Source organism: Neolamprologus multifasciatus, chromosome 8 (assembly GCF_963576455.1).
Source record: "Neolamprologus multifasciatus chromosome 8, fNeoMul1.2, whole genome shotgun sequence".
Classification (NCBI taxonomy): domain Eukaryota; kingdom Metazoa; phylum Chordata; class Actinopteri; order Cichliformes; family Cichlidae; genus Neolamprologus; species Neolamprologus multifasciatus.
In genome coordinates, this window is record NC_140446.1 from 4,541,925 (window position 1) to 4,564,505 (window position 22,581).

The following is a 22,581-nucleotide window of genomic DNA, read 5'->3' on the forward strand; positions in this document are numbered from 1 at the left end:
TGCCAAAAAAAGTGATTTCTGCTTTTTAAACTGCTATAAAGCAATCAAACCATTTGGCCTGTAATATGTGAAATATATGTCTAATATAGCCCTCATACGTGATATCAGCAAATCCCCTGAGACAGGTAGAAACCACACAGTTTTTGGCAAACTGACTTCTCTATTTATCCATTTTAAAAATCTCACTGACATTAACCCCCCCCCCCCCCCCCCCCCCTTAAGTGTGAGGCCACGAGGGTAGCAGGAATATAACAAATATAACAATCGTTCTATGAAGATATTTTAAGTGTCCAAACATGGACTACATTGATTACAATTTGGGTACAATAACGCGGTCATGCAGATAATTCCAAAACAAGTAACTTCTTTATTTTAGCCCCTTTGTAAACCCTGTTCACTAAAGTCTATTAACAATATAAATAAAGACATTACACATAGAAACACCAGATATCACTTTGGCACAAACACCCCAAACACACAAACATCGGTGTAGCAGGCCTGCGCAGCTCGCATCCCACCCTGCTGCTGTCTCCGCCCACGGACTGAGGATCTCCGTGACGAGCACACCCGCGGACTGCTGCTGCTCCTCGGACAGTCACCGTGGAGAGATGGCGCCCGTGGAGCTGCTTGAAAACCCGGACACGGAAGACCAGAATCGGCTCAAAAACAAGGCGAGTAACGGCTTTTAGAAATTCACGGGAGAGGCTGATGTTTAAATCGCTTCCTCCTTGCTGCGAAAGTGCTGGATGTTGGGAATATTCGGCTGTCTGTTACACAGAAGGGAACAAAACACATTAAAGGCACATTTGAGCCATTTCGATGGGGTCTGAGCTCTAGATATGCTTTGGAAATGCTTTCCTGCCATAAATAAGACGAAAAATGACGAGCTGCCACGTGGGTGAATGTGTGTGTGTGTGTCGGGGGGAAGCACGCATTTTAATGCAGCTGAAATGTGGAGCGAGGGGAAATTCAATTTGAGTCTGAGTATATATACAGAGATACGTTAATAGTAAATGCACTGAGTGACAGTTAGGTAGCGCTGCCATCCTCTCCGTGGGCTGTCCCACACGAAAGATCAGCTGCTCAGCATCTCTAATCAGCTGCTCAAAAAAAAAAGGGAAAAAACTCCAGATTATTCTCCTAATATTTGCTTCCCCTCCTTTCAGACACCTCCAGCTACAGTCATGAGATGTGTAGAGTATCTGCAGGCAGCTGTGCAAAGAATGAAAATGGGGAAACAGGATGTCAGACCTTTCATTTTCACCCACTCAGAAAGAGAGACATGTACACTTTATAGGGGAAAACACAGGAGATGTAAGGAGCTGAAGCATGTCTCCCTCATAATAAAAACAAACAACATATGTGTGTTAAATTGTTCCCTGGGGTCTGATTTTTGTTTTTCTTGACATACATTTTCATCATAAATTAAGTGACAGAAGCTCTGAATTTCCCTGTGGGTGACCTCACTACTCACTACTCAAACAAAAGCTGCACAGACGCTGGTTTTGCATAGTTGTTCAGCTGCTTTGTTTAAAGCATGCCTAGCTCTGCGTCACAGAGCTAAAACCAAAGTACAATAGTACTGAACTCTAAAAGAGCGATGTAGCTTCCTGGGTTAAAAAAAAAAGGAACTGCTGTGTGCTAACCGTGAAAGTGATAATAACAATAAATAAAATGTCTAACTGTCAGAGTCAGTTATTTAGTTTAAGGTTTTGTTATAGTCGAGAAGTCAGAAAGCTACCGCCAAAGTTATTTTTGACTAAGGTAAATCAGTGGCAACTTTATCAGTAATAGTTGTTATTAAACCCGTTCTAACCTCAGACACGAGATTTGACAAGGTGCTGCAAACATTCCTCAGAGATGTCTGTTCATGTTGACTCGATAGCATCACACGGTCGCTGCAGATTTGTCGGCTCTCTGATGCAACTTTCCTGTTTCACCACATCCCAAAGGTGCGTTTTCCAATTGAGATCTGGTGACAATGGGGAGCAGTGCAGTGAAGTCCTTGTAATGTTCAAGAAACCAGTTTGAGACCTCAAACTGAGCCTCACTTTCTTCCCTAGCAAGCATGACAACAGGGCAAACTCTCCCACAGAAGTACCACTCACTGGCTATTTTCTCTTTTTGGGATAATTATCTGTAAACCTGCAGATGGTCCTCTTGAAAATCCCAGCACATAAATCACCTTTCTTTGCCATTCTGATGCCCAGTTTGAACTTCAGTGGTTTGCCTTGACCTTATCTACATTCCTATTGCCACATTCCAGATACCTCAGAACTTGGTTATTGGAACTTGGGAGTGACGCCACTCCCAAGTTTCAGGAAACTTCCAGATAAAGCAAAGCAAAGTAGAGCCATTCAGTTATCAGTCGTAGTATTATAGCATAATACTTATTTTTTTGCACTTAAAAATCAAATTCACAGATAGAGCCTGGTCAGTGCTCTGCATATGGCTTGTTTAGTAAGTCAAAAATACACAACAATGGCTGTACAGATTCAGAGTTAACAGTTTTGTTACTGTTTACACTGTTTACGTTCAGTGCTGCCATCTTGGAATGCTAACTATGTGTGCTAACTATATGTTGGTCTGCTGGTCTCTTTACTAGTGGAAAATTCGAGTGGAGGGCATGCTCCACTAAAATTTTCTGACTTATCCAGAAACACACTGTTAACTGATTGGCAGATTAGATATCTACATTAATGGACCATTGTAACATTAATTGAACATTGTAACTTAGCTTTAATGTGAATACAGCTAAGTTTAGCTATTTTGCTACAATTCTTTCTTTCAGAGTGATCATTTACCCAATGGAAAAAACATTTCAGGTGTCACCGAATAAAACAAAATGTTCACTTTTTAAAACATTGTCCACATTAGAGTGACAAAGGAGAATAAACCTTTTTCTGGCTTGTGATTGAGTTGCTACTGTATGAGTGTATAATGTCCTGTTGTTTTACAGTTATGTGAAGGGGTTAGAAGGGCCTCAACAAACCCTTTAGTCTTTACCTTCACAGAAGGTGGCTAAGCAACATTTAATGTTATTCTTAAGGGGTGCAAGGTCTGGAATAATGCTTAGGTGGGTCGTCTGGGCATTATAACAAGCTGATCAGGGTTACCAGTAGGGCTGGGTATCATCACTGATTTCTAGAATCGATTCAATTCTGATTCACAAGGTTCCGAATTGATTCGATCCACAATTCAATTCAATTGATTCGATTTAAATCTGCGAAATTTTGCCTCAGACAGTCAGAAATATTATAATTCAGATCAGTACATTTACATATTTTTGTATCTATAAAAAGGAAGCTGACACTCGCAAGACTTTATCAAAGGTGTGAGCATCACAGCAGATGTCTTTGTGTCATAGCAGCTGAAGATAAAACACAGAAAAACATGAAGGTGATTTTCCTGGCCTGGGATTTTATAAAAAAAATTCTGCAGTACATCAAAAACGAAAGAAACCCATTAATCAACTTATGAACATTACCTCTGAAGTTATAGCGGTTTTATTAGAGACACGGCTAAGCGTTTTGCATTTAAATTTGTTCAGTAGCCCATTGACCAGCAGAAATTAGGTTTTCTTTTCGGAAGTAAGTAAAAGGAAAAAAAACAGCGGCCGTCCGCGCTGTAAACTATGGTAGACTTGTGCGTAACAAGCAAGCAAATAATGCAGAAAACAAATTTTTAGACGGGAAACTGTTCTTGAAGTGTACTGTGTGTGTGTGTGTGAGTGTGTGAGAGAGAGAGAGCTGTGCATGAAGTGTGATTTTTATCGTGGTAGAAGCAAAACAGCAAAAGTCAGAGTGAATTCATGAAGATGTTTATGTGAAGCGTAGTTTGGATCTTCTTTTGCTGCTGGTTCAGTCAATATTGTTTGGAGAGAGATAAAACTAACAGCTTTAGAATCACCGAAAAAATGACGTAAACACAAAGCGCGGAGCTGCTGAAACATCAGAATCAGCGAGCTGTCGGCTTTCAGCCCCGACCGTGTCCCTGCCGTCGGGTGAGAAAGGCGACATCTCACTGATTCTTATCTGCAGCTCTGCGCTTTGTGTTTACGTCTTTGTGCAGTACCTGCTCTCATTTACTGTTTTAGCTGATTGGTGGTTGTCAAAATTTTGTGAGGTTTCACCTGAGATTCTGGCATTTCGGGCAAAATAAATTTATATTAAAAAATTGATTCAGGATTTTAATCGATAAATCGATTACCAAAACCTACCCCTAGTTACCAGCTTCAATGGTAAGTGGTTGTAATGTGCAAATTTCTGTTTGCATAGCACACTGGTGGTTAGGCTAGTTATCATGGCTTATTAAAGAGAGTGGAACTAGAGGGTGATGACTTTCGATGCCGTTGATGCAGGGATGTCAAACTCATTTTAGTTAATGATTGACACCCTGCCTTTAGGTAACAACATCCACTTAAAACTTAAAGTTATAGTTGCTGTACTGTAAATGTGCAAAATTGTGTCCACATGAGTTGGGAATACAATCAGTGAAGATATTTCTCTGCTTTGTAGTTGACACATCTGGAAATTGTATCTTTGGGAAATGTTTTGCTAGGGTACTTACAGTAAAATAGGGCTATTCATTCAAAGGTTTGCATGAGTTCATGTTAGTGTAAACTTAAGTCTCCCTTTCCACGTTTGTCCCTCAACCTTTTTGACCCGTCTTTTGTCAGAGCGCTTACAGTCTAAACTTATTTTGAAATGCTGATAAGTGAAGGCCTTTAACTGGAAATGTAGGGGGCTTTCATCCTGCACACAGGAGAAATCATGGGATGATTCATGACTGCAGCTAAATCATTCCTAATGATTGTGGCAACACAACAGTCACCCGTCTGTCGGCTGGTATGCGTTGCCAGGTTTAATTTCCTTTATTTCAGGATGTACAGACCTTGATTCCAGCCAGTGAGATTATTATAACTTGGACATTCCCCTGGTTTTCCGTAACCGATTATCTGTTTTAATAAAGAGTCATTGTCTGATTTCCTTGTGTTTATAACCTTGGCTCTGCTGGCATTTTGTGAGTCCTTCAGGGTCAGAGCAAAGCGAGTAAAATTACAGCAGACAGTTTACCTTTTTACGGAGCCCCGCAGGGGACATGGGAGGGAAAAAAAGTTAAGACGGACTTTTGCGAGATCTTGCAAAACAAACTCAGGATCTTGCAAAACTTTTGCGAGATCTCGCAAAACAAACTCGGGATCTCGCAAAAGTTTTGCGAGATCTCGCAAAAGTTGAATTCCAACAATGGCGGCAGCTACTTAGTTGTAATATTACTCTTTCTGGGTCACAACATACACTTTTAAGATATTTTGAGGCGTGAATGTAGTTGTGTAAACGTCAGATATCTGCTCGGTCTACAAGACATCACATATTTGTAAAAGTGCTCCGACGTTTTCAGAGATGTATGAAACTTTTGCAAGATCTCGCAAAACTTTTGCGAGATCCCGAGTTTGTTTTGCGAGATCTCGCCCGGGGCCTTGGAGGGAGTGAGACTGCCTTTTTGTTTATGCAAATCCAAGTGTGCTAGGACTCGTGGAGGATTGGCTGCTGGGAGTCCTGTGCCAGCCTTCTTTTATGCAGATCACAGTGTGCCAGACCTCGCGGACGATTGGCTGCCTGGAGATCCCATGACCACTCCCAGACCAATTGACTGGCTGATTGTCTGCACCTGGAAGTATAAAAGGCTGAAGATCCTTCACACTATGGGGAACTGTTGCTCTGAAGTGACATGCAGTGTCCTCCTCGTTGCCTCACACTTGAACGTTGTTTGTTGAAACTGTTTGCTGTGTTGCTCTTTGTTTGCTAAACCAGCTGAACTTAGTTTCATTAGAGTTTTGTGATGCTGGCTTGCCTTAGTTAACCCCTAGCTTTTATTTTGTGTGCTGCCAGCTTCCCTTAGTTAACCTTTAGCTTTTACTCTTGACTGTTTTTTCTTTATGTAATAATTGTTTGCCCAGTGGTCCGTTGAACAGCCCTGTCGGTTTTCTGTTCAAAGCTTGAAATTAAAACCTTTTTCTTTACTCAGTTTTGTGATCTTGCAAAACTTTTGCGAGATCTTGCAAAAGTTTCATACATCTCCGAAAACATCGGAGCACTTTTTCGGAGATGTATGAAAAAGTTCAAAAGTCCGTCTTAATTTTTTTTTTTTCTCCCATGTCCCCTGCGGGGCTTCGTACCTTTTCAACAGTGGTTTGAAGTAAATATGGGTTCAATTAAGTCTTAAAAGCACTAATATTGATGAGATTTAATTGGCATTTTGTTTTTATTTTGTGTTGGCATTTTAATTCTGTTTTTAATATTTTCTTTTTTTTTCTCATGTATCTTTATTTCTATGTTCCCCACTTTGGTCAGTGTTGCTGCTTTAGAAATAAAGATGACTTGGCTGAACTTTAAAAACCTCTGGAACAGTGTTCAGTTAAAATGCGATGAACAAGAACAACCTCAAAACCCTTTGTTAAAACATTACCAAGGCTAAAGTTGTTTGTTTGATGTTTGTAAACATGCCCATGTGTCCTGTAATGAAGTTTAACTTTATAAAGGGACCTTAATGAAGCCGCTTAGCCTGCTAGCATGGTGGTTACCATGATAATAGGGCTATTAATTAAATTCAGTATGTTTAAACCACCAACTGAAAGAAGCACCTTAGCTTGCTAGGATGCTCGTCAGCATGCTAATACAAACATAACAAGGAGGGTTAGCTTGTTAGAACAAAGTCAGTAAAGATGCTTAGCTATTTAGCTGAGAGGCTATTAACAAACAAGACTTCATTTATTTATTTTGACTACTGTTTCAGGTTTTGACTTGTCATCTAATTAAATAGCTTTATCTCTTAAGTATAGTACAGTATAGCATTTTGCAGAATGATATTCAATATTAGACCTGTTTAATGTTTGAATGTTTTATTTTTTGTTTAGCTTGTTAGCATGCTAACATGTATTAATATTGCTTGGACTTTATCCTGAGGTGAACATAAATGCCATATTTCTTAATCTTTCCTGTCATTTCACTTTAAACTCTTAAGACTTTGTTTAAAACATGGTTGGAGCCACTATAAAGTGTGGACTGCATTTTTATTGTTTTTTGTTATTAACCAAAGTGACGCAATTAAGCTCTAGGGTGGAGTGCTGAAGTTATCAGATAATGTTAGCTAGCTTAGTTAGCAAGGTGTAAAAGGTGCTGTTTGTTAAAATCATTTAAATCAAAGCCTAATAGATATTTTTGACACCAATAAATCAGTATCGGCAAATAATTTTTGTTTGTTGGCTGATAAATGAAAATTTTAAAAGTAAGAAATATGAGCATCTCCCTGTTAAGGTGTTTAAGAAATCAGCCGAGTCAAGTTAGGCTAAACATAAAGGTGTAATCCACAACTTGTTGTGATAGTAAAATTAATTGATTATTAAATGCATTATCACATTATTTTAGTAAGATAAAAAAAAATTACAGATATCAGATTTATAAAACACCAAATATAGGTATCGAGCTTGAAAATTATATATCAGTTGGGCTCTGGTTTAAAACACATGTAAATCAGCACAGTATGTCTGTCGGTTATTTAGATAGTCCAACCAGTGCCAAAGTTTAACATTACTTCTAATGAAAACCACTCACGATTATACCTGACATGTTGTTTGCTTTTTTGGATTATAGGGTCTATAAAGGTTACAGCAGTTTCAGTGACATGGACAGCAAGCGCAATCACACACCCTCCAGAACTAACACAGAAGCCTTGCCTGAACTGCCAAGCAGAAAATGACTCAGAGAAATGGAATCAGCGGGACGAGTGATCGCATCCTCCACTCGGAGGCCTCCAATGTTTTCCAGCAGGCCAACGGTATGGACCATGAGAAAATCCAGGAGGCCAATGATTGTGAATTGGAGGAGAGGGGACAGGAAGAAGGGCGCCGAGCATCCGTGGCTGTAACAGGAGCAGTCGAAGCTCCAGATGGCGGCTGGGGCTGGATGGTGCTGGTTGCCACCATACTTGTCCTGGCTTTGACACTGGCATTTCCCTCCTGCGTGGGAATCTTCTACACTGACTTGCAGAATGAGTTCCACGCAACCAACAGCGAAACCTCCTGGGTGCCCTCCATCATGACGTCAGCGCTTCATGCAGGAGGTAAAGCTAGAAGACCAGGAAATAAACCAGACCCAAATTTAATTTAAGAGAATAATAACTAGAATTTACCATACTACTGAAGTTGCCCTTTAATGCCCCCTGGCCTGAGGGTAGTTTTAGTTTGCAGCTGCTGTTATTGTTCAGGGAAAGTATGAAATCAGATAGAGAGAGAAACTGAGGATGATTTAACCTGTCTTGCTGTGTGATGTTGATTTAAAGAAGGTTATTCCATGAGAAGCTGCAGTCCTGTCATTTCCCACAGCCTTAAGTGTTTCATTCACAGAAGAAATAATGCCAACCTTAGAGCGGCTATTTTCCTTCTGAAGTCTTCATTCCTGTGCTGATGAAAAGTAAAACTCAAAAGAAGCTCATCCTATCATAAATCAAAACTTTCAGATTTATTAGATTCGTTTAAAATAGTTGATTTAGCAATAAATTGTCACTTTTAATAGCAGTTAAACGAAACTAAACTGACGTACTTAGTCTGGCATGATTATCTAAGGTCTAATGTTTCCTGACTTTCAGAAGATATTACTGTTGACTTATTATTTACCGCGATCCTCTCTGTACTGTGTAGGGTCATGATAGACACTAGTTACCAAGAATAAAATGTACTGTATATAAATTATGAATATAGCCACGGTGACATCACCCACATTTTACATTCTTTTTGCACCCCCAGGCCAAACGGGTCAGAGAGGTCCAACAAAAACTCAACAGTGAAGTACTAGAAGTATAAATCTCAGTCATATTCTCCATAGGGATGTTGGTAATAAGCCATAATGTTGTATCCATCCAAAGTAGACTTACTATGAGTACGACATTGTAAAACTGTAGAAGTCGGTATATATCATCCTTAATCCCGTATACAGATGGATTGGGTATAAAACAAATCAACCCACAGCTGTTAGGTGGAGGAATCCATCCACAGGGGCCAAAACTCAGAGACAGAGACTAAAATCAGGGACCAAATTATAGCACTCTTTTTTTATTTCTGATCTTCATATCTTCATCATCTTCATATCCGCAGATTGTAGATTTATGACAAGAAGGCGTCACACTATCATTCTTATTCTCTTGGCTTCCTTTTAAATCCATCCAAAAACACAGATTAGTTTGGAGATTTAACCCCTGGAAACACAAGTTGGAAGGATTATGGTCCTTTATCTATGTCCAAGAGTCCTTTCTTTATTAGAAAGATTAGAAACAAGTTTTATGTGATGAGCGGGTGCACATAGTGCAACTTCTTATCTGTCTTATAAGTTTTGAACTGTCAATATTTAAAATGCTAGAATAAAACAATAGTGGAAATCAGCCCATGGTTTATCTCAGTGTTATCGCAATAGTTGGATAAAGTTCCTCCTCTTTACAATTTCTTCACTCCCAAATAAATTTCAACAACATTTATCAAAAAAAAGTAATAAGCATCATAGTTTTTATTTGAGATGGGGGAAGAGTTCACACATTTAGTATAAAATGCAATTATATGTGAGCGTTTGATCAGAAGCAGCCTGTGGCCTACAACACCTGAACAACTGGTGACTGCCTGTTTAAGTGCACTCCTATGCAACTTAAGTTCCTCTCCTTCAAACTTCTTCTTCCATTTTCTGAAAATACAGCACACTATTAGCAAAAACCCTTCATAATAGCCATTTAAAGTCCTCACATGTTTACTGTTTACTCGAACAACATTGCGTCACGATGACTGTTAAGTATGAACAGGCGACATGCATTGAACAAAACGCAGACACAGAACGTAACATCCCTTTCACGGGGGGATAGTAAAATGAACATAATATATAAGACAGTCAAAATAATCAGGATTTATAATGAATCTTAAAAAAACCCATACAGATATTGATAATTGTTGTATGTGGCAATATTAGATTGACCGATAACAATGAGATCAACAATACAGGAGCTTTTGATGAAGAGGAAATTTGTTTTTATGTTATTTATGAAAGGTAAAAGCACAATTAGAGCATAGAAATGCCATTTGAATCACATCAGAAAAATATGGGCTTGGGAAAGCTTTAACACAGCAGCACTTTAAGTTTATTTTTTAAGGTTTACGATGAGGATGTTATGCAGTAATGTCAGACTCATCCTTTAATGCTGCTCTGAACAAACCAGAGGTAAATGTATGTTTTGGTAGATGTAGACAATAATAGTTGTTTTGTAGTTTCGCATCCATTTCTATTCAAACAGTCAAGATGTGACTTGTGCAGACTTGTAGCTTTTTTAGAGGCTCAGACTAATTGGACAGTTGGTTGACAAGTAGTGACAGGCCTGAAAGATCTGAAAGTTCAAAGGTTCGGTAGCTTTTTACTGAAATGCTCAGTGTGAGGTCCAGAGAGGTGTTGCGCAAGTAAAGGAGGCCACCATCAGGCTCGGAGACAGGAGTATAGGCCGTTACAGTCAGTTTTGGACACAGTTCTTATGAACTTTGGAGACAGGAATGCTTTAATCTTAGAAATTATCATGATCTGACACAAATATGACAATAATCTTAGGTTTATCTCCAGTTAATCGCACTAGGGAGCCTTGTCCCAGGCCTGATTTGTGAGCTTAAGAAGTGATTCATGAGTTATTAAAACTGTAACTTTAGAATAAACACAGTCTAAAAGAATAGCGTGATTTAATTTTTTTTAATGGCGCAAAAACTGAAGCTTTAAACATGTTAGTTCAGTGATTTTCCCCCATTAATATCTAGCAGATCTGCTGTTTAACAACAGAGATAGGCCGTGTTAAATTTGACACCCCTGTTAGTGACCTTTAAACAGTCTACACTGCTGTATTTACTCAAGCTTTCAAGTACACACAGTGAGATTTTTTTCATGGCAGGCAGGTGACTCAGGATGATGTGTTAGAGGTGGAGAAATCTACACACAAAAGGTAGTGTAAGATGAAATCTAATCTCACTGGGAGTGGGATGAGTAAGAAACAGATGTGTCAGTCAAACATCTTGTGCACAGGGTAAATGAAAGAGCAGACATATTTTCAGTCATATGTTCGGTTCTTTTGAAGGTCATCCAGCCGGTGCAGATTACAAGTTATGTGAAATGTGCTGGAGGATTAAGGCCTTTGCCCACTCGGGCTCTGGTATTAAACTAAGAGCATTAAATTTGATCCACAGGTCCCTTTTGTAGCATGTTGGTGGAGAAACTTGGCTGCCGAGCGACAATCATGTTGGGAGGGGTCCTGAGCGGGCTTGGAATGGCTGCCAGCTCATTTACCCAGTCAATCACTGAGCTTTACATCACCACCGGGGTCATTACAGGTCAGCAAGCACTCAGTAGATTTATTATCCCAGCACACATTTCATTGCCATGGGTACACACAGCTACCTGCCAAGCATCAAAGGGCAGGCACAGGTAGAGTTCAGCTGTGCCGAATATTTGTTTGGTTGTTGTAGACCAAAGCAGACAGATTTTGGACAACTGTAAATGCATCATTACATCTTTTTATATCACTTAAATTTGACATACAGTCATTCAAAAAAAGTTAAAACTCTCATTTCACTTCATAACAGCCTTGGTCTAATTTTCATAGTTGTGGCTGTTCATTTTTGTGGTAAACTCATAAAGATACAGATACAAAAACTTTACTGCTTTCTCTTATTTTTTAAAATGTTATCATTGGTACTCCCCGCATAAAAGGAGAACCCTTACCCAAGGTACCTCTGGACTACTTCCATGTCTTTCCTCTTTGACTTATGCATCTGCAAGTGTTTCAAAATATAAACCTTTCGTCATGATTTAATTTTCTGGGAGTGGACGAATTCGCAGTAAGTCAGATCTGTATAGTAGCACAGATGTTGAGTGACTTGTCTGGGGCCAGAATATGATATAAGAAGTTGGTGGACCATCTCTGAAAGTATTTGTCTTAAACTAAATAGATGGTCTAAGATAAAACATGCTTTCCATAGTGGAATATGGTTTCATAGAACCGAGGTTACCCATGTAACCATGTTCCTGGTCATGTTTCTGTCCTAATGAACTCAGTCAGTACATGACCTCTACCAGCTGTTGTCCAGAGGTGCACAAGGAGGTTACCTTGAAGGGAGGTCTGACAAATTTAGAATAATAAAAAATAATAGAATAAAAATAAAAGCATTAGCAAAAAACATTTAAAGTAGTGTTACTCAGGATAGATTACACATAATAGAACTTTTCTACATTTATACTTTATAATCCATTAGCACTATCGCTGATAATAAAAATGTCACTCGTCTTTCATTGTTTCAGGTCTTGGTTTCTGCTTCAGCTTCCAACCAGCTGTGACAATCCTGGGACACTACTTTGTGCGTCGCCGTGTATTTGCCAACGCCATGTCCTCCACGGGCACCGCCTTGGGTCTGTGCACTCTGCCTGTCCTGGGAAACTACCTCCACATAGAGTACGGTTGGAGGGGAAGTTTTCTCATTCTGGGGGCCGTCCTGCTGAACTGCTGTGTGTGTGGAGCTGTGATGAGGCCCCTCCAGCCCAAAAGGCATCGTGGCCAGCCGCTGATGAACCACGGACCTCCTCCGCCAGATGAGAATAGTGACAGCAAGAAAAAAGGGAGGGTGAGGACGATTTGGAGCTCCATGTTGGCTTTCCTGAGCAAACACATGGCCTTCAATCAGTTCTGCAATAACTTGCGCTACCGCGTGTACTCCATCGGCATCACGTGGACGATGCTCGGGTTTGTGGTACCTCTGGTGTATCTGGTTCCCTACGCCACAGCAAATGACATGGAGCCGAGTCAGGCGGCGTACCTGCTGTCCATCCTGGGGATCGTCAACATCGTGGTGCGGCCACCGTTTGGCATCGTCTTTAACTTGCCATGGTTCAAAGGGCGACACGTTTACGTGTTTTCTGCAGCTTTGCTTGTCAATGGGCTCAGTAACAGCATCTGCTGCATCGGGCCCAGCTTCCATGTACTGCTGGCTTACGTGGTGATCTACGGGCTTTCCATGAGCGTGGTGGGCTCCCTGATGTTTACTGTCCTCATGGATGTAGTGGAGATGAGCTGCTTTCCCTCAGCCCTTGGCCTCCTTGCTGTCATGGAAAGTGTCACGCTGCTCATTGGGCCTCCACTGGCAGGTAAAGGAAATATAGATATTATCATGAGTGAGAGATGCGAAGAGAATGTAGGTCACACTTTTTTATCCCATGAAACCATAACCACAAAGCCAGTAAAAACCCTGGAGGTATAAATATGCAAAATAATTTTTGCCTGTAGTCTCTCTTCATGTTTTCTGCATCACTGGCTTAGATTCTGCATGATGTATGGGACTGGGGGAACAGCTAAAGAGCTGCTTAAAGGATTGGTTTAAATTTTTTCAGGGACTTCAAGGCAACCTCATGAACTCTGGAACAGGTTTGCTCAGGTTTATACTGGCCCTAAGGAGATTCCATCTAAGAGCACCATAGTGTAAGGGATGGGGAGAAAATCCAAAGCCCTCTTAATACAATTAAACCTTCGGACTGAAGCTAATTTATGGACTCAGGTAGACAGAAAGTATTTCCTCTTTGTGTTACTGTGAACTTTGTGTAGTATATATTCCAGACAAACAAAAGGAAGGACTCTGACACTACAATTAACCTTTTTGTTTGGCTGCTGGAGCCTCATAACAACTTGAGACCTTTACCAGTAAGAGTCTGAGTGATGGAGCAATGCCAAAAATGCATGACTGTTTACAAGTTGCCATCAAAGGGGAAAAATATTTTCTATAGAAGTTTATCTTCAGTGACTTAAAAGTTATCCTTTCATACCCACTTTGGCCTTTCGCAGGACTTCACGTCACTTAAAGTTATTGCTTAGTTTAAAATGGATTTCGAGAAAAAAAAAGACCAACAGGGCTACAAAATCAAACATATCTTTCTAAAACTGAGCACTCAACAGTGGGCCGCTCAACAGTGGCCTAAATGTGACCTTCCTTGTATTAAACTGTTATGAGCTATACCTGTAGCATTCTGCTTATTAGCTTAGCACAACAACAACAAAAAGGCCTCTCTCACCCAGGAAACATGCAGAGAGAGAGCGTCAACCTGTAACCATGGCAACCGTAACGCTGCCGCCTGGAACAACAGAACGTAGCTGTCAAACAAAACCCAAACAGTCCTGACCCGCCACAATATAAAACAGGGAAGTACCGCCGTGTAATCCATTTATTTCAACAAAGTAACTGTATTCTAAATACCACCTTTTTAAACGGTAACTGTAACGGAATACAGTTACTCATATTTTGTATTTTAAATACGTAACGGCGGTTCATGTATTCCATTACTCCCCAACACTGCACATGACAAAATCTGAATCTGGTCTGTCTGGAAAATGTGGTATAAAAATCAGTTGGTCTTAACTTCCTAAGACCTGAACTCTTCCACGGCATGCATTTTTAATTTCTCTTTGATATTTTGGCTTTTTTGGGCCCGACGAATGTAAAAACAAAGAATTACCAGATTTTTTTTTATTTATTTTTTTTTTTTACCTTATTTTTGTTTTTATGAAAAATGAGATCCACATATGAGGATATTCGTTTAAAATTTCGATAGAACAGTAGCAGTATAATGTCCTCGTAAGTGGATATCAGGCCCTTGTACAGCAAAATTGAGTATTTTGGTCTAAATAACCCAAAATGTGATGTCCACATATGTGGACGTCAGGTCCTAGGAGGTTAAGCAGGCTCAGTTATTTCCCGGTAACCAGTATCATAGTTCAGACAGGGCAGGTGTAACGACAAAAGGTGTGTTTGAAGTAAACGTGTTGCTCAATACAGGCATGGAAACAATCCAAACGTGAAATGACCCAAGCATCACAATGAGGCTGGGTAACGGCAGAAGCATAAAGAGAAACTCTAACAAAGGTAACATAAGATTAGATAAGCACACTCAGATTAGAAAAGGTGGAGAAACCAGACACAAGATCCAAAAACACCACAAACACGCCCGATCTGAGGGGTGAAGCAAATTCAACATAGCCAGGCTTTCCTGGCAGAAGCTGATTTGACAAAAAAATAAAACTCCCGTAAGAACGAGCGATTATCATACCGACTGCTTCACTCTCTATATTCACATAAAAGTTTGTAATTCAGGCATCATTTAGCTGTTTTCTTTCACTAAATGGACAGTCAGAGAAATTATCAGAGGATGAAGATCTGTAAAAAACCTAAAATATATGATGGGCAACACAGGTGCGTGATGCTGCGGAAAAGCATTAGTGATTCGTAGTTTGCCGATGATTTTAAACCACAACTCCAGACCAGGTTAACAGTTCAGCTTGAGATCAAGCCAGGCTAAAAGAGCACTGTACTGAAAACTTGCCTCTCTAATTACTTAATCTCGCGCCAGAAATACTTTCAAAATAAAAGTGGAGGCCAAAAGATCGCAAACTCAAACTTATGATAGTTTGTGAGTCTTTGCTGAATTTTCATCCGTTTTTTGCACCAGGTTGTTTCTTTATTGTTATTTTTTCATCTATCCTCATGTTTCTTCTCAAGTTACAGTGCACTGACCTCTATTGATCAGTGGCAGAGCTTTGTAGCTGTAGATAAGTCAGTTTAAAAGCCAGCAAGTCAATATTAATCCAGCTCCATCTAAATCCCTGCTCCATACTCATCTTTGCCTTTTATCTGCTCCAACCTATGAAAAAACAAAAAAGTAAAGCCTTCATGTGTGATTGCATACGCTTCAGTGCACATGTTTTCACATGTGTGTTATGCGAACGGCTGAAATGAAGGAGGAGGCGGCACTGCAGAGCGTTGAGGCCGTTTAGCTAGTACACAGAGAGAAAAACAGTTTGTTCTTCTCAGTGGAGAAGCGAGCTCGAGCTGCAGCAGAGTGAGAAAAGGGCAGAGGCTTCCTCTCCCTCTCAGATGACAGTTATGCTTAGACTGTTTATTTGGCTGTTTCTCCAGCTGAACAGTGACATAACCACAGAGACAAGTCACGGCAGGATTATGTTGCTTGTGCATCTGACCTGATGTGCTGCTGAATATAACAGGAAAAGGATTTTCCGAGGTCACGGTTATGGAAGATAAACACAGTTTGAAAAGATGTCTTTTTTTTTTTTTTTTTGGTAGAATCAGAATATATTATGCTGATTTCAATAGAGAACTTGCCTGTGAACAAATATCACACTGACCTCTAATAATAATAATAATGGATTGCATTTATATAGCGGGGCCCTCAAAGCGCTTTACAATACCACTATTCATTCACTCTCACATTCACACACTGGTGGAGGCTACAGTTGTAGCCATAGCTGCCCTGAGGCAGACTGACAGAAGCGACTAATGTAAGCTCTGGGTCAGTGATTTTCCACAGGTTTGTGCTTATGAGGACTGCACTGTGAAGCAAGATTAGTACAACAGATTTAGCCAAGAAAAACCGCCAAGGATTTCTGGACGTCTCTGACGAGAAGCTAACATGAGTCAAAATGCTGACACTGTTGATGTTTTCTTTATTTCCAGGAATCCTGGTTGACAGAACGGGCCACTATTTCCATGTTTTTTTTGCCTGCAGTGCCGTTGTTGCCTCAGCCGCCGTGTTCCTTATGGTGTCGTTTTGCTGGCTGGATAAAAAGGAGAGGAAGGCGCTGAATCAGGTGAAGCCACCCACGGCGCCCGAGCCGGCGGCACCCGCGATTGACATCGTTCCTGGTTGCCAATACAGCAGCGTGTCCACAGAGGGAGATAAAGACAAGGCCTCAGCTAACGGGGCGGAGCATATCACCAGCGTCTGAACCTGCTTACACTGTGTGTCACCTTTTAGCACACGTCACACCCTCGGTCAGACTGTTCTGCAAACGATTCCTAATATTTGCGGCCGCTTGCCTGGTGCGTCAGATGTGTCGAGGTTTATTTCTCTGAAAGACGCCACGCATCTGGAGCGCCATAAAAGTCAGAACAAATAGTACGAAGAGTTTGCACTGTTTGACCGAGGTTGCATACCAAAATCAGGAGATGTGCACTTAAAAACCACGACGTGATTGTACTGTTTATTGTAAAATGCTGCTGATTTTATCTACACAATCTATCACACATGAGGTATATCACTCTAATAAGCCAAGATACGTACATAATCCCTCATTAGAGAAATCAAATCTTTAGTAGATGTTTGCTGGAACAGTGTTTTTCAATGGTGTGTTAGTGTACGATGAGCTTACAGACACAGAGTAGATGCTCTTGAGCTTTGAAACAGAAAGGAAGGGGACGGTGCAGTAATATCAGTGGGAAACATTGTGGAGCAGCAACCTAGTGAGGCCTTATCAAGAGGGACATGTTATGTTTTTTTCCGTTTCCTGTCATGTTACAGTGGTGAATAGTTGTTAAATACAGCCTATGTCTGTGAAGGTTCTCAGTCATCCAGGTCATCGTAGTCAAAGGAGCTTGCAAAGAAAAGCGTCTGGACTTCTTTAAGTTGCTTGAAGACGTTTCACCTTCATCCGAGAAGCTTCTTCAGTTCTAAGGTCAAATGGTGGAGAGTCCCAGATATAAACCTAGTGGGAGTGTCCCCCCACAGAGGGACAAAAGGACCCCCTGATGATCCTCTAATCGCCTGAGCCAAGGTGTGGAACTGGGTGTGGGTCCCAATCAGCCAGAGTTTCGGGTGAGTTCATTGTGAAACCTGGCCACACCTTATCATGCGAATTCCTGAGGTCAGTTGGCCCAGGATGTGAGTGGGCGCTAAGGCGTCTGGGGAGGGATCTCAAAACTGGATTATAGATGGCAGAGAGTTGGTGTCGTAAACCACCGCCTCTGTTCAAAGATGGCCGCTCACAGTGGACATAGATGGCTTCTTTCACTCCTCTTTCAAATAAATACAGCCGAAACCAATAACCAAAAAATTTGAGTTTCATCCAGATCTTTCGAACAGTGTTTCCCACACCTAGACTTCACTTGGGTGTGCCACACAGGTATATGTTGCAATTAATTTTTATTTTTACAGCCATCTAACATGACTATCAAGCCCCTCACTCTTATTTTGACATTTCAATCGCCATTAAACAGCTAGCTCTGGTCCTTTCTCTACAGGCCAGCTGGTCAAAGCATTATTCTGACAGGAGGTTGGTACTAGTTCTGCTCTGGAGCTCTTTCACAGCCCCGAGGGGGCAGCTCTAGTCGACAGTTGGTCACTAGAGGAGATTCGCTCTGTTTGCCTAGGTAACTCTCTAATGTAGAGTTTATGGGCCCTGCTTTGCCACAGGTGCATAAAATCAAGCACCCAGTCGTGCAGTCTGCTTTCACAAACATTTGTGAAAGAATGAGCTCAGTGCACTCCAGAGTTGTCCTGTAACAAGATTCCTTCCTAACTATTCCACAATCAAGTTTAGGTGATATATATGTAGTGTAAAGCGCTTTGGGGTCCTTAAGGACTAGAAAAGCGCTATACAAGTACAGGCCATTTACCATATAATTGCAAAGTGGAAAACTTTAGGAACCACAGCAGCTCAGCCATGTGACCACATGCAGTTACAGAATGGAGTTGCTGGGTGCTGAGGCGTATACTGCGAGCTCCAAACCTTCTTTGGCATTAACATCAGCACAACAGCTGTGCACCAGGAGCTTCACGGCACCTAGCAGCTCCTGTAGGTGTAATGTGTAGGTGGCTCAGCACTTCTGTCCACGTACTGCGTCTATCACCTCTCATATCAGTCTATTCTGCATTCTCGCTCTTGTCTCAGAAGTTGCTTTAATCGTTGACCGCAAAGTTAAACTTCTGATTCGCCTGCAGTTATTTCTCTTGTCTTCACAAGAAGTCGCTCAACGTCACTCAATTTCTCAGTCTCTGCTTTCTGTGTGGGCGCCTCTTTGTAGACCATCCCTCCGTGGGATGAGGATCTTTCTTGAGAGCCAGGTGATGGCTCGGTATTTAATGTCTCAAAAGTGTGATTGATATCATTTAGTTATCAGTTTAGGACAGCGTCCTTTCACCTCTTTCTCACCAAAACCAAGAATAGATTTTTATTCTGTGGGAAACACCATTTTTACTTTATGTATGATGTTAGAGGGGATAGCCTGAAAGTAGTCTCAAGCACAGAGTTGTGGTTTTGAGCATAGAAGCCCCACCCACTTCAGTTTCCAGCCAATCAGTAGAAAGTTGGCTTACCAGGAGAGGAATTAAAAAACCTGGTTTGAGACAGAGGATGAGCTGAGGGGCAGCAGAAAAGCCCACTAAGATAAATGAGGATTATTTTGAATTGTGAATCATGCAAAGCTACTCTGGGAGAGTAAAAGAATAAAAATATGGAGCCAGAAATGAGCAGAATAGGTCCCCTTTAATGGATCAGGGTTGTTTTTATTTTGTACTTATAACATTATAAAGACATCTTAAAAGACCAAAACCAACAATTTGTTATAACCTGAGGATTAAGCCAGCAGACTGCACTATACACATTGATGTTAACAATCATAGAAAAGCTTTTCACATTTGGACTTCATGTTTTTTCGTAAAGTACCCACAGATTACTGAACACCGTGTACTTTAATGGCAATGTGAACAGAACAGTCGGACCTGTTGCTCACACATTTTTATCACTGATACCTAATCCAGAGTAAACAGGGGTGTGAAACGCTTTAATGCCCTTCCGTGTCAGTGAAACTAAGCGAAAGCTGCACAGCAGAGTGTCGTGACACTTTTGTGGTTTAAGGCAGATAATTTCAGGGGTTTGAATACTTTTAAACATGACTGGTGCTAAATAAAAAAAGGCTGTAGCTCTGAATGTGAGTTTGTGGTGACCTGTAGAAGGTGTACTTTGATAAGTGATTAAGAAAATAAATGAATGGATGAAAATTTCAACAACACCTCAGTTTAATGCGTTATTGGTTTGAGCACGCAACTGTTTTATCAGTTGCTACTTTAGCTATAGTTCAGCTGTATTGAAAAACTCCATTCATCTATTCTCCTTCACTTATTCACTGGAAACTATCACAGGAAAGGCAGGAAGTCAGGACATTTCCACAGCATGTGAAGTTTAAGAATTTTTGAAATTTATGTGCAGTTACTCAGTGTACATGATGTGCAGTACATGATGTGCAGTACATGATGTGCAGTACATGATGTGCAGTACATGATGTGCAGTACATGATGTGCAGTGCCTGACATGGTGTTCATGTGTCCTGCTGTAACTCCAGCCTTTCATTCATCTAACACCATTTGTTGGTGTTGGCTGTGCGCCAAAATAACTCCTGAGAAGCCGCACCTGTTGGTCAGTGCTCACCTGATTTATGTCAGTACAGCACAAAAACACTGATGAACACACAGTTCCCAACATTAAAGCCTCTGCCTTATTAAATTTAAGTTCAGTGCATCCCCTACTCAGTCTCGTGTTTGATAACAACTGATTACTTACTGCAGCATCACATGCCGGTGTTGTGCCAAAAAGTGATTGTCTGCCAAAAACTGATTTCTGGTATTTGCCAAAAACTGATTGCTCGTATTTAAATTGCTATAAGTAACTTGTTGGGCTATAATATGTGAAAGATATGTCAAATGCATCCCTCATGGATGACATAAAGTCATATTGAGCTACAAACAACATTAGTGTAACAAGGTAGAAGCCGCAATCAGTCTTTGGCAGTGACTTTTATATAACCTTTATTTATGTCGTTAAAAAAATCGAATTAACATTAAAAATGTCTTTTGTAAGAGTAAGTTGGACAGCAGAAATGGCTCAAATATTACAATAGTTCTGTAAAAATCTTTAAAGTGGGGATAAAGGACCGGATTGGTTATAATGTAAGTACAATAACACAATAAAAAAACAGCTAATTTTTTAATTCCATATAATAGCCCCTTTGTAAACGCTGTTCACCGAAGTCTATTTACCAACATACGTAAAGATATTACACATAAAAAATACAGGCAAACATTGGAAATCAGTTTTTGGCAGACAATCACTTTTTGGCACAACACCGGCATTGCCAACCTGGAGAACAGCCATACCGATTATGTTCAGCTTGTTTAAAAGCTAATTACCAGGAGCGGTCTGAGCGAAACTCAAAATTTATATCTTTTAAAATAAACCACAACTATACTTTACAAGTCCGGTTTTGTTCGTAGAAAGCGCCGAATCACTGCTGACGTTTTGTTTTTGTTTTTAATGAATTTTTTTTTTTTTTTTTAGCGTGAGTAAGTACCGTATTTGTTTGGGTCTACTTTCAGCTGCGGATGAATACATACTCGTGGCAATGAAGGAACTGTAAAACAGTGGAGCTATATCAGACTTGTAGCATGAATTTATTGCTGCTTTTAATCTTGTTAGAGGTTAGCGGTCGGTTCATTTCAGGAATGATAAAGATGAAATGAAAAGGAAAGCAGACTGATAGCCCTGTGAGGCCTAAGTCATCATCGATGGTGAGAAATGTCCCTGATTCTGCATTTGAGGAATAAACAGGAGCTTTGTGTTTAGAGGTGCTTAGACCTCAGAGGGAATTTTAACAAGGTGTAGTAAACGATATATTACTTTATTATTTTTGACTTCTTTAAAGAAGAATCATACATTTTCTGCCCACCTTGCTGAGCTGTTTGGTTCACTCAACACGGACCTAGAAAATTGTTGCCTGCACTTCAGTGTCATATATAGCAATTTAACATGTACTGTAATAGCAGTGAATTAATGATGTTTTTCTTTTCTTGCGCTTGCTTTTCATTCCTCAATGCAACAGTGCCTTTTTACATAGCTGCCGTGTTTCGTAAAAATGACCCACACTGATAATTTCACGTGCTTTCAGAAACAAAGAAGCAGATGGTTTCGCGTTTCACGTCAGACATTTGAAACATTTCTTAGAAGGAAGATTTCAAAGGCGCTGATCACAGCTCACACTACAAGTACAAGCTATTATAACAGAGTATTGAATACACTTTTCAGGTATAAACTGTATTGCAGTAAACAAAGATGTAAGCACCAACAGAGGATTTATTAGTAATTTTTAGATGCTTGTCTTGCTTTAATTCAAATAACTTTATTATAAATTCTTTATTTATATATTATGATTCTGGAAAATAAATGTTTGAATATCAGAGATGTCTCTTGGGATTTTTAAAAAAAATTTTTTTTAAATTTTATGTATTTTTGCGTGCCCCGGTTATTATTGGAGAATAAAACACAGCCTCTCAGATTGAGAACTAATGTTCTTCTTATTTTTGATTAGTACACATAATATTGGTGTGTATTTATTTGAAGTATACTGAAAAAGGTTTGTGAGTGGGATTTAATCTCTATCTCCTGAAGCCCAGCAGTTGTTGGTAAGTACCCAATAAATTAGTGGAAACAGTCAAAGTTTGATCTTACTAGGAAAAAAGACCATTTGATTTTATACCTAATAAAATTATAAAAATGATAATCAAATAATCATATGATACCTGCTGAACTTGGTCCTCTATGTGCAAGAATCATTGTCATGCTGAGGAGAAAGTAAAACTATATTATATGTGTTCTCTTCAAACTTGTTTTTATAAGTGCTTGTTTAAA

At 40.1% G+C, this 22,581-nt stretch overlaps 1 protein-coding gene across 2 annotated transcripts; it reads left to right on the top strand.

Annotated features, from left to right (window-relative positions):
- Positions 1-519: 519 nt before the first annotated feature.
- On the top strand, positions 520-22,130 carry slc16a5a (solute carrier family 16 member 5a). 2 transcript variants are annotated; one of them, XM_085169359.1, is made up of 5 exons: positions 520-671; positions 7,653-8,121; positions 11,258-11,401; positions 12,369-13,208; positions 16,632-16,836. In XM_085169359.1, exons 2-5 carry the CDS (start codon positions 7,755-7,757, stop codon positions 16,706-16,708), a joined length of 1,428 nt encoding a protein of 475 aa, XP_085025485.1. In that variant the 5' UTR covers positions 520-671; positions 7,653-7,754; the 3' UTR covers positions 16,709-16,836. The 2 variants fall into 2 exon arrangements, with proteins under 2 accessions (XP_085025485.1, XP_085025484.1); XM_085169358.1 differs by having other exon boundaries at positions 522-671; positions 16,580-22,130.
- The last annotated feature ends 451 nt before the right edge of the window (positions 22,131-22,581 follow it).

What these genes read in the sequence shown, in the direction of transcription:
- slc16a5a (XM_085169358.1), top strand. Translation starts at nt 7,755, where the DNA reads ATGACTCAGAGAAATGGAATCAGCGGGACGAGTGATCGCATCCTCCAC. An exon ending in GTCAGCGCTTCATGCAGGAG is followed by an intron (nt 8,122 to 11,257) that starts GTAAAGCTAGAA and finishes TTTGATCCACAG; the next exon opens with GTCCCTTTTGTAGCATGTTG. An exon ending in CACCACCGGGGTCATTACAG is followed by an intron (nt 11,402 to 12,368) that starts GTCAGCAAGCAC and finishes TCATTGTTTCAG; the next exon opens with GTCTTGGTTTCTGCTTCAGC.